This window comes from Lynx rufus, unplaced genomic scaffold (assembly GCF_022079265.1).
Source record: "Lynx rufus isolate CCGP_SWC_20201006 ecotype Redwood Valley unplaced genomic scaffold, mLynRuf1.p SCAF_3, whole genome shotgun sequence".
NCBI classification, from domain to species: Eukaryota; Metazoa; Chordata; class Mammalia; order Carnivora; family Felidae; genus Lynx; species Lynx rufus.
Window position 1 is genome coordinate 13092809 of NW_025814845.1, and position 12876 is coordinate 13105684.

At 42.6% G+C, this 12876-nt stretch overlaps 1 protein-coding gene across 1 annotated transcript in view; it reads left to right on the plus strand.

Annotated features, from left to right (window-relative positions):
- Positions 1-2700, plus strand: part of SLIT2 (slit guidance ligand 2) — a 131949-nt gene extending 129249 nt beyond the window's left edge. The window contains exon 29 of the mRNA XM_047091412.1: positions 956-2700. Coding sequence (XP_046947368.1) covers positions 956-1197 — 242 coding nt within the window. The 3' untranslated portion in view covers positions 1198-2700. The remainder of the gene's footprint in view (positions 1-955) is intronic.
- Positions 2701-12876: the final 10176 nt, after the last annotated feature.

The window sequence follows — 12876 nt, forward strand, 5'->3', positions numbered from 1 at the left end:
GCTTAGAGTTGCTGCTGGTGATTTATTTCCCAGTGGTGTGAGGGCACCAGATGTAAAGTGTCCTCAGCCTCCACAGCGGGATTTTGCACCGCCTCCACACGTCTTCTCTGATGTGCCATGAAAAATACTCCTTTTTACCTTGTGTAGCAGCACGCTTACTTCCCTCGCTTCTTCCCGTTACCTGCTGTCCCCATCCACATATATTATTAATTCGTCTCTGGCACAGAGGGGAGGGCCCTCACCGTCCTGCTCCAGTTTTAAGACAGAGTCACCTTTGACCTTAGAACCAACCGATTCAGCACAGCACAGCACGCAGGTGAGAGGGAGGGAAACGTGCTGACTTCTTGGCCCGCCTTCTTCTCCTTTGCGTGATCGGAACGTGCCTTGCCTCCAGCTGGCGCGCACTTCAGCGTGTGCATCAGAGGGACGAGACAAGAGGAACGTGCCCGTGGAAGCTTTTAGCAGATGTCTCTTTTTGAACTAGTTCATACTAGGGTAATTTATGAAGTCAGTGGAATGTTACTTGTATTAAGTAACAGATTGAATGATATGAAACCCCAGGTCTAATAAATTAAATTGCACACTCGCGGGAAACTGCTCCCTGTGGTAAACAAAACCAGCTGTTCGTAGTGTAAAAACAGAAGATGTGTATTTTTGCAATAAAGGAAAAGATTTAGGAATCCAATTTTCTTCTCAGTCCAATAGCTTGGTATTTATAGTCCGCGTATATAGTATTCGCTTTGCGGACAATAAAGGCCCCCCCCCCAAAAGAAGTATTTTGCAAAGACCAGCAGGCTGTGCCCGCAGCCCATCATACGGAATAGAAGGATGGTGACAGCAGTTACACTTGGCAGACAAAGGGAGGACCTCCTGAATTGAGTGATGGGTTCGCGGTCACTTGGCATGACTCACAGTGGCTGCCCTGGAAATGCTTGTGCTTCTTGTTCTTTTCTAGAACTCTCGTGTCGAGGGGAGCGAATAAGAGATTATTACCAAAAGCAGCAGGGCTATGCCGCGTGCCAGACAACCAAGAAGGTGTCCCGGCTGGAATGCAGGGGTGGATGTACGGGAGGGCAGTGCTGCGGACCCCTAAGGAGCAAGCGACGGAAATACTCTTTTGAATGCACTGACGGGTCTTCGTTTGTGGACGAGGTGGAAAAGGTGGTGAAGTGTGGCTGTACCAGGTGCGCCTCCTAAGCGCGTCCCTGGCAGCGTTTGTCTTTGGGAAATGTCGTCTACTTCTTGACCATGTTGGACTAATTAATAATGCTTCATAGTGGAAATATTTGAAATATATTGTAAAATACAGAACAGACTTATTTTTATTATGAGAATAAAGACTTTTTTTTTTCCTGCATTTGGGAACAAAAAAAAAAATGCTTGAACTAACGCTTCCCCGATGCTAGAGAAGTATGAAGAGAGAGATACCTGCAGGCATCAGAACGAAAGTGGGAATCGTTGCAACTCGAATTCATCTTTGCGACATGCTGAAGACAGAAGCACAGGCAAAGGGAGAGCCGAGCTGCCCTGTGCTGCCGTGAAATCGCCCAGAGCATAAAACCCATGCGCCCTCGTGCTCCTCTTTGTGGTTTATGAGGACAGACCAAGCACGCGCGTGTGAATGTGAGGACGCAAGGCGGAGGAATGGGATTCTAGCGTTCATAGGACAAATGGTTGAGAAATATGATGTGCAAAATAGTGTCCTGAAGACAAGGGTTCTATTCCCGAGAGAGATGGGAGTGCTAAAATAAGTTTTATGTTCTTTGTAAACGTCAGCATGTTAGCAGAAGAAGCACACAAAAGTGTTTATCTACCGTTTTCCAGTATTAATTTTTTGTAATATAAATGATAAAGGAGATGATAAAGAACCAATAGATTATTGATAAATAAATTAGTAATAATATGAATTTTTGTTTCTATGAGTTCTAAACAGCCCTATACAGTATTCAGTTTCCATGAGAAATATTTATTGTATCAAAGTACATTGTACTTAACATTTTAGGCCATTCTTTTACTGTTTCTCAATGCTTTAATATATATTAATTTATAATTGTCCTGATATTTTTGTATATTTTTCAAACTTAAAAGTCAGGATCTTTTTGGGTTTTTTTGGCAATAGTACTAACATAGGGTGTTATCTTGGGATAAATATGTGTTGATCTGTTTGTTTACCTTGACATCTGACCACTGGTGTCACTGACCTACTGGCCTCATTCAGGACACCTGCAGAGTGTAAAGTCGATGCGTGAGATGGTCATTGTACAGAAAGAAGTGGCCCGCCCCTCTGCAACATGTCCCCACAAAACAGAGATGGTATATAGCAGTCAACACTAGAAGAGTAGGTATTTTACAAATTAATATTTCCTTGACATTTTTTGCCCTTTTATTGCGGGTGGGTGGGGAGAAAAAAAGGCTGTAATGTCAAGAACTGTGATTTTTTTTTCCCAAACAATAAAGCTCCTTTATTACCTTAATGTTCCCATGTTAACATGTTTGCTGCTAAATTACAATGTAGAATTGATAATGATTTATAGTGGACTGTGCTCTTCCCTTATTAAAATCCCAGGGTACCCTGTGAAGATGCAGATGTTTCTTTTCAAAAAACTTTTTTTACACAAAAAATTAGATGTACATGTATAATTCATTGTGCTTTGTCTTTCTCCAGACTAATATCAGTTATACTACTGATGGTTGTAAATTAAACAGATATTTACTTCACTAACAGCTTGGTGATTTTCTTAGAAACTGTAAAATATTTAGAGTCCACTCCTTAAGAATTTCTTAATCAAAATGATACAAAGAAAACTTATATCATATTGTTGACAGGAATTGGTTTAAGATTAGCATATTGTCACATCGGGGGACTTTGGAATGGCCACATGAAAGGAATGGACAGAAGAATACATTCTCCGCTCTGACAAAAGTGCATATTCAACTAATTCCTTCCAAAAAATATATATATAAGGCGAAGTGTAACTAAACCACAACTGGTATTTCATTTTTGTTCTCCTTTCCTCTCAATTAGAACCAGGCGGAAAACGATGAACGACAGAGTGCCTTTCTCCACAGGCACTGGAAGCAAGGGTTAGTGATATCAAGGTACAGCATCCAGAACAGGGAAACCATATGGGCTGCATGGAATATTATTACTTAACCACCATGCTAACATTTCTTCATTTTCCGTGAAGAAAATCATGCACATGCACACACTTGCATACACGTGCACACACACAAATGTCCAATCACTTATTCGTGTTTAAAATGTCTATACTTTAATTGTATAAATATTATATAGTCTTTGTAAAACATTTATTTATTCCCACTGATGTTTCATTTTTTTTTTTTTCTTCAAGGACTGGGAATCATGCATTCACTAAAGAAGCATCTACAAAGATAATAGGATTCAGATTTCTGTTTATAGGTATGTGTTATCTTAATAGCCACTATTTCTGAGGGCTTGTGTTTTTTTTTTTAATGTTTTTCTTTACTTTTGAGACAGAGAGAGACAGAGCATGAGCAGGGGATGGGCAGAGAGAGATGGAGACACAGAATCTGAAGCAGGCTCCAGGCTTTGAGCTGTCAGCACAGAGCCCGACGCGGGGCTCGAACTCACGGACTGTGAGATCATGACCTGAGCCGAATTCGGACATTCAACCGACTGAGCCACCCAGGCACCCCTCTGAGGGCTTGTTATATGCCAGGCACTATGCAAAGGGCTTTATATGAAATATGTCATTTTGGGTATTCCCATTTTACACAGGTATAAAGAGCTTGGAGACAGAGAAGCTGAATCCCACTTAGCCCTCTTAGACCAGAGTGGCTCCATGTTTAAGAGAGAGGGCACCCTCTATTAGGGGCTTTTTAGAAACCTTGGAAACTTATTTCCTGGCACAATTGTTCTCCCTACTCATCACGTTGATTTAAGGAGTCTGGATTAGAGGGGTGCCTAGGTGGTTCACCCCACTCTTGATTTAAGCATCCCACTCTTGATTTCAGCTCAGGTCATGATCTCATGGTTCAGTTTGTGAGTTTGAGCCCCGCATCCGGCTCTGACAGAGCCCATTTGGGATTTCTCTCCCCTCTGTCTCTGCCCCTCCCCTGCTCATGCTCTATCTGTATCTCAAAACAGATATAAAAATTATTAAGTAATCCAGATTAGATATGTTTGGTTTTTGTTTTTGTTTTCTAAGGAAGAAAAGTGAAGTCTTAGTAGCTTTCAGATTATATTCTTTCTCCTCCCTGCCTATAAAGGCACAAAATAGAATTATGCATGCCAGGGATTTGGGCTGAGCCAGCAGGTTTCTTAGGGGATCGTTTGCCTTGCAATGAGACTGCATTCTTCACAGGAGCCCTTGTTTGAGAAAAATTAATAGCCAAATAATTACAGCAAATGAAACAAAGTAAGGGCACTTACTCATGTTATAAAAGGCTTTTCACTTAAAAAGCCTTGACCCTAGGATTCCTTTAAATAAGAAACTATTGCAGAGCATTTCCAACAGACTTCAGTAAGTTAAAACAAACAAACAAAACATTTTGCATATTCAGAGTCAAAGCTATCACCCAAAACAATGTACATTTCTAATATGAAAAGATAGTGATTAGACATCCCTACTGTGTTTACTTTAAATTCTCACATGAGGGGCGCCTGGGTGGCTCAGTCGGTTAAGCGTCCAACTTCAGCTCAGGTCATGATCTCACAGTTCGTGAGTTCGAGCCCCACGTCGGGCTCTGTGCTGACAGCTCAAAGCCTGGAGCCTGCTTCGGATTCTGTGTCTCCCTCTCTCTCTGCCCCTCCCCTGCTCATGCTCTGTCTCTCTCTGTCTCAAAAATAAATAAAAACATCAAAAAAAATTAAATTCTCACGTGAGTTGGGGCACCTAGGTGGCTCCATCGGTTAAGCGACCAACTTTGGCTCAGGTCATGATCTCGCCATTCGTGAGTTCAAGCCCCCCATCGGGCTCTGTGCTGACAGCTCAGAGCCTGGTGCCTGCTTCAGATTCTGTGACTCCCTCTCTCTCTGCCCCTTCCCTGCTCGTGCTCCCTGTCTCTCTTTCTCTCTCAAAAAGAAATAAACATTTAAATAAATAAATAAATTCTCACATGAGTTGAATCACCATCAGGAAAAGCCAGGGGATGTGACATGTATTCAAGTTCAGATGTGTTCCTTGAATAACAACCATCTCAGTCTTTGCAATTTGTGCTCACCCTACGTTTCCTGAAATTATTTTGAAGCAACGATAGACTAACCTCAGTGTTAGAATTGCTCTGACCATTCTGGTTTGGGGATGGCTTGCTTTGTCAGCAGCAGCTCTTTCCAAAGAAATGATTGAAAGATTGTTGAAATTGATTCAGGACTTAGATCTGGAGCATTATGGAGCTGTCTACCCACTAGAGTGATCGTTACTTCAAAACTCATGTTTGTAAAAAGATATAAGCTATAAAAAGTATATGAAACTTTATATAAAGCTTTTTATAAAATAAGTAAAACTAAATGAAATGCATAAGTTATTTTCATTCTTAATCCTCTCTATGTACTCAAAAGTCATTTAACAATACATTTTTATTTTTTATCTCCTGTCATGTGCAAGAAAGTATGGTAACCTTTTGAAACATAGTTCAGGCGAACTAGACGTCACTTCTAACACTTTAGAGCATACGCTGTATGCACTTGGAGTTGAGGTTAAAGTGAGTAACAAATATCATACAAGTGACCAAACTACATACAATTTCAGATTGTGATAAGTGCCCTCAGGAAACTTATGAGATACTAGAAAAAAGCATAGCAGAGGAATCCAGTCAAATATGTAGTGGGAGGTCAGGGAATGACTCTGCAGAAGTGGCATGTAAGACAAGTTGTGAAGGATAAAGTGGAATCCAGGGTGAAGAACTGTGGGAGTACGTGATGGGGTCAGGGGTGGGGGTCCATGCAGAAAGAGCCACCTGGGTATAGGCCTGAGGAGGGAAGGAACTCTTCATGTGGTCAAGGAGGCAAAAGAAGTTCCTATGGCCAGAGCAAGGCATAGATTTCTCTTCCACATGTAATACAGCATTGGCCATTTTCTGCCTTTATTAACTTACTTTAAATAGCTCTATATTTTTTTCTTTTGGCTTCTGTTTGCGGTGATCTTTCAAACTATCAACAGAAATGGATTTCCATTTAAAAATAGCAAGTAGTTAGTTGTGTTTAATGCTGTTCCTCAACTTCCAAATGAAATACCTCTGATGACACAGAAAATATGAATACTTAAAATAGCACTGAAAATTAAGAATAATATTTCTGGAATCTCTGAGGAATTTTCATGAACTCAAAAGCTGATGAGGCTAGACTGAAAGAAACAACTGCTGGCCAACCCGTGCTTTGAGACGCATGCACATTCCTTTGTCTGTACACCAAGGGCAGAGACTCAGGAAATGAATCAACTGGAAAACCATCAAAAAATAACTGTGCATTTAGGTGCCACTTTGTGAGAATGACAGAGGGCTGTGCCTCCAACCAAGGAGGTAAAATCTCACTTCATCTGCTAGGATGCTCCAATTCTCATCAAAGAAACCAAAACAGTGCGTGAAATACTAGAGAAGACCGATTGCATTGTATTGAATATTGAGAGATGTAGTCTTTATAAATAAGTTATTGTAGATGTGGATTGAGCCTGCAGGAGCCGTGGTAGCAATGCATGCTTAGAATGATATGGAAAGAGGGAAGTGGGGCACCTGAGGGGCTCAGTTGGTTAAGCATCTGACTTGATTTTGGCTCAGGTCATGATCGCATGGTTCATGAGATCGAGCCCCACTTTGTGCTCTGTGCTGACAGCTTGGAGCCTGCTTGGGATTCTTTCCCTCCCTCCCTCTGCCTCTCCCCCATTCACACACACACACACACACACACACACACAATACATACACATGTACACACACACACACACACACACACACACACACACTCTCTCTCAAAAAAAAGTAAGAGAGGGGCGCCTGGGTGGCTCAGTCGGTTAAGCGTCTGACTTCAGCTCAGGTCACGATCTTGCGGTCAGTGAGTTTGAGCCCGCGTCGGGCTCTGGGCTGACGGCTCAGAGCCTGGAGCCTGCTTCCAATTCTGTGTCTCCCTCTCTCTCTGTCCCTCCCCCATTCATGCTCTGTCTCTCTCTGTCTCAAAAATAAATAAACGTTAAAAAAAAAAAAGAGAGAAGTACCTTACCAATTCAAAAAAACAGAGGACAGTTGCATTATATTGACTCACTGTTAAGCTAATGAAATCGTGAAAATATACAGACCATATTTAGGATTGAGGGCTAAGAAGTTCAGAAATCTTTGGTGGGCAATAGAAGTCTATGAAGATTACCTGAGTAGGAGGAATTCTTCAGACCTGTATTATAGGAATTTTAGTTGATAGCATAATATAAAATGAATTGATCAGATGGCTATATTCTTAAGAAAAGGTAAGAGCCAGGAATGATTAAAAGGGGGAAAAATGGCAAATGAATCAGAAAAGACAGTACAAACTGTACTGTTACAGCAGAAGAAGTAATTCATGACGACATTGGGCATGTTTGTCAAGGGAGAAGGGAAAGTCAAGTATAACTCCTTGTTTTGAGCTTGTCTGTTTCTGCTGTTTCTAAAGCACAAGAATTGCAATCTGGGTTTATTCGGAGCAGCGTTTGGGTGCCTGCATAGGGCTGGAAACAGCTCGAGGATCAGAGTTGCCACCTGGGAAGCCCCATCCTCCTCTCTGTTGAGGAACTAACAATGAAAGCAATACATTCTTCCAGATGGTGGCTTTAATGTCTTTAAATATCTTAAATGTGTTCAATCAACTCCATCGATAGGATAAAATTCAAACTCCTTGGTATAGTATTCCAAATTCCTCATAAAGGGACCTTCTCAAGTCTCTGATACATGCTGTAAGACTGACATATGGTGGGAAAGGATATTTTTAAAACAAATTTGGACTGAGGTGTCTAAAACCATAGATCTGAGGGGTGCCTGGGTGGCTCAGTCGGTTAAGTGTCCGATTTCGGCTCAGGTCATGATCTCGTGGTTCATGAGTTTGAGGCCCGCCTTGGGCTCTGTGCTGACAGCTCAGAGCCTGGAGCCTGCTTCAGAGTCTGTACCCCCCCTGTCTCTGCCCCTCCCCCACTCATGCTCTGTCTCTCTCAAAAATAAATGTTAAAAATTTTTTTAAGCAAATGAATAAAAAAAAAACAAAACATAGATCTGTGACTTATCTACATGGAAATGGTAGTTGAAGCCAAGACAATAGGCAAGTGAATTTGGACACAATACCATGAACTTGACCACCGGAATAAGATGCAACTTTAGATAATGCTAACATCTCTAGAATGCAGTGGCCCCAGAGTGGTGATGAAAAAAGAGCAGTTGTAATAACAGAGTGATGAGGTAAGAGCTGGATAACCAGGAGTTAGGAGTGGAATTTACGAGCTACTAGAATGCCCTCTCACAAAGTCTGATAGCAAAACAAGAAGAGAGTGAGGATGGCAACTGGGAGACTCAGTGAGATTCTGAGGTTTGCATTTAATGGGTCAATAAGTATTGGCTTATCCCCTGTAGCCACGGCTTAAGAAGGTGTGGAGCATACACTCGAGGCATATCCTGGAGGGAACACTGAGGCCCAGGCTGGAAAAGCAAAGTGGGTCATCAATTACGTGAGCTAGTTAAACAACGGTAGGTAAAAAGTGGGGCCCAGTGACAACAGGATTGAGGAAACATGATGCCCAAGAAAAATAAACCACAAATCACCCAGAGTGAAGGGGGTAATATAGTATATGCAACGATTATTTTCCAAATGAATTTCTCTGCCTCCCTCCACTACCTCCCACAACGGGGAAATAGAGGACACTCACAAGTGCTAACGGAGTCCACAGATACAAGATTCAGCAGAGTGGAAGCATTGCCATCCTGCATTTGGAACTAGATTTGTCTTTGTGTCAGTGTGTGGGTGGCTGAATTTGGATTCTAAAGAAAATCAGACATAAAGCAAACACAAAACCAAAGAGTGGGAGAAACAGCCACAGAGACAGTCATCTGAAAAAACTCGCCATCATTAATCTTCCCTCCCTTCTTGAAGTGGCTAGAATTATTTTCAGCTTGTTCACATAGATTGTGGCAGAGAGATTAAGTGACTTGCCCAAGGTCACACAATCCAGATCTGACTCCAACCATAATGTGATATTGATTTCACTGGAATTGATAGGCAAAGTCTGTGAACGGCCTCATGAGGTAATGCTGGAGGAATGAGTATTTCTCAAGGGGAGTTATTTTGGTTTTTGAAAAATGCCCGTAAATAGCACTTGCTTTCCCAATAACACTATAAAATCTTCATTATATCTCTTCTTGGGTAAAAGAAAATAAATAATACTTTTAACTGCAATTTTCTTCCAGGAACTGAGACTGGTGACATTGAATGAGTTTTGTGTGGCTGCTTAAGTATTTCTGGTCATCCTTCTGGTCAGCCGTGCCTCCATAGAGTGGTCTGACCGGGAGCAATTGAAATCTCTTGCTAAGATAGTCACAAGGACAGGATCGAACATGCCCTAGTCCAGCTTTGTCAGTTGCAAAGTCACAGCCTTGGACTCATTCCAGGTCTCAAAGGATTCTTTGTGAGGAAGGGGGAAAAAAAAAAAAACAAGACTTGGAACAAAACTAGAGAGGAACTTCTCTTTGAATGAGTACACCTGATAACATCTCTGTCCACCATCTCAGAGGCCCGCATTATCCCAGGAAGGAGAAAGATGTACATCGGTGAATTGCCTAATCTTGCAGTTACCTGACCCTACTTGGTTTCCGCTCACAATATTACCATTCAATTACCTTGACCACCAGTTCTAACTTTCAATTACATCTCCACATTGATTTTTTCGTTCCTATTATTCTTATGTTCGCTACAATTCTTCTCTTCTGATGCCTGTCAGCTCCTTTTTGGAGCTGTGAAATGAGCAGGAACACATTTCTGAATGTCACGCACATACTCTGATTAGGAAATAGATCTCTTATCATCTGGCAAAAAAAAAAATCATGGTGGTCCTCTAGCTTCAAAAATGATGAAGCAGAGATCCTTGTATCTCTGTCTCCTCTTTTAACCTTATTTTCATTTTTTTTCACCCTTTCTTCTAAATGCTTCTGTATTTTAGAATATTAACACAGGATTGTCCCAACAGGAAAGATAGTCTGAGAACCTAGTTGGGAGTGTAGCAATAGACATTACAGCTGCAAGCGAAATGTGGGACACTCACAAACCAAGCACATGCCAGAGGCAAGAGGACCGGTCACTTCAGTTCCATCAGACCTGACGCTGTTCCTCTGAGCCCTGATGCACACACGTCCACACACGTGTGCACACACACACGTGCACATGCACGCGCACACACAACACATGATTTCCTAGAACAAAACTTCACCTATAAACTCACTAATTCCAAGGTCAGAATAAATTAAGGAGAACCCCATGATATCTCGTCATGTGAGCCTTTAGCCTCAGCTAAAGTCCCTACATTTGCAGATAGTTTGGAGGGTCCAACTCACAGACTGGATGACATGTCAGCTCCTGAACTGAGGAAAACAAACAGGACTCCAGAAGTCTCATCTGCCCTCATATAGGAACACAAGTAAAAATTACATGACTCAAGGAATTGGCTGAGATCCAATATGAAGGAAGACTGACTTCAGCTTTGTATGCTCCCATTTTCTTTACTTGAATCCTTTATTTTAAAGACTTTCAGACTATTTTTTTTATTTTTTTAACGATTATTCATTTTTGAGAGACAGAGCATGAGTGGGGGAGGGGCAGAGAGGGGGAGACACAGAATCCAAAGCAGGCTCCAGGCTCCAAGCTGTCAGCACAGAGCCCGACGCGGGGCTCGAACTCACAAACTGCAAGATCGTGACCTGAGCCAAAGTCGGACGCTTAACTGACTGAGCCACCCAGGCGCCCCAATCCTTTTCTTTTTAGAAGTAGAATCTTCATACACAACAGAACAATTTCAGTAATGGCTGTCATGACACAATATGGAACCCAACCAGTGGGTCTGTGATAGGAACAATGCCACATCTGGAAAGAAATCCTTGACCTCAGAGCATCAGGGGTTCCTTTTCTAAGCTCCTTTTCCTCACCTCAGCTTGAATCTTGTTCTCTCACATTACACTTAAGGGGAAGTATGGATCCAACCCCATCTTCAGGATATACTAGTGGACACTATGACATATCTCTGCTGGAAATACTTCAGGCCCAAAGGGCTTATCCTGCCAGCTACTGGGTTTTGTGACAGTGGACAGCCCTCAGTTCTCAGCTCCCTTTGGATTAGGTTAGCATAAGAGAAACATCTTCTCCCCGGCCACACATTCTCTCCAGGGCGGTCTAGATGCAATGACTGGATAACACGGGCATTGAAATGCCTGATCCCCTCACCCCAGTTTGGAACCTGTGTCAAGGACCACCCTAGCTGCAGAGCTCCCCAGGGGATCAGTCAAAACCTTCTTGAAGATTGCATCACAATGCAACTTCTCCCCTCGCCTAAGCCTGCTTCCTTCCCTTCCTTTCCATGGGTGGTGATGCGAAGAGCACTCTTCGTAAACATTATGCATGCAGTGAGTGCAGCGTGAGCCTCCCAGGGAGCGCGGCCTGTGCCACTCGGCCACTCCAGTCTCCACCAGGCACTCAGGAGACTGCAGTGCAACAGAGTCTGCCCTTTGAGGGGCAGAAAGTGGCAAACTTCCACCTCGGGGAAATCAGGGAGGAAGTAGGTGGCATTTCTAAAATGAGATTTGATGGCAAAGTGGCAGCCTGTTTGAATGAGCCTGTCATTACCACCTGAGCCCCCCTGTGGTTAGTGCACTAGAAACTGACAGAAGATCCCTTCACAGCTGTCCTTTACCTTGGCCACAGGACTCACACATCCCTCCATACAGGATGAAGGCTTCTATTTTACAAACGCAGGATGCTGGTACTTTCTCTTTTACAGTCTTCCTCCAAGGTCCTGCAGTGTCCTCATTCAGCCTCTCAAATAGAAAAAGAAATGATTACCACCTCCTCACTGGAGAGTCCCCAAAGGTCCTGACCTTGACAACCCAAAGGCATCCTATGACTCAGGCTGTTTCATTCTTCCAAGAGCAAGAAAGAAATTATCTGGTGTCTCAGCTCAGGCCGCAGTAGCAAAAGACCATAGATAGACTGGGTGGCTTACAGAAGAGAAACTTATTTGTCACAGTTATGGAGCCCAGAAAGTCCAAGGTCAAGATGCCAGCCAATTCAGTTTCTGGTGAAACTCTTACTGGCTTGTAGATGACCATCTTCTCTCTGTATCCCCCCATGGTCTTTCTTCGGGGCAGATATCACTCTTTTCATCTTCCCAAAATGCCTCTAACCATCACGATGGCCCCACCCTTATGACCCAATCTAGTACCAATTACTTTTCAAAGGCCCTACCTCCAAATACTATCACATCAAAGGGTGTGGATTCAACATATAAAGAACTTACATATTGGGCCCTCAGCCAGTTCTAGTCAAGACTTCAGATGCCAGCAGCCCACAGGACTAACAATCTAGCCCTTTCCCAAATTCTGTACAAAAGAAAACTGTGAAAGATGAAAATGATCATTGACGGTGATTTGTTATACAACTGGTAACTAAAACACTATCCCTTCATGTAAGCATCTGATTGGTTAACTAAAACACTATCCCTTCATGTAAGCATCTGATTGGTTAACTAAAACACTATCCCTTCATGTAAGCATCTGATTGGCCAGAGCAGTAAGCATCCAGCAGCGTCCTGGTCTCTTGCTCTACTTGTGGCCAATACGAATGATTGTAGGCTGCACCAGGCCAGAGAGGATTTTATTCCTGTCTCAGCCTTGATGAGAGATGTT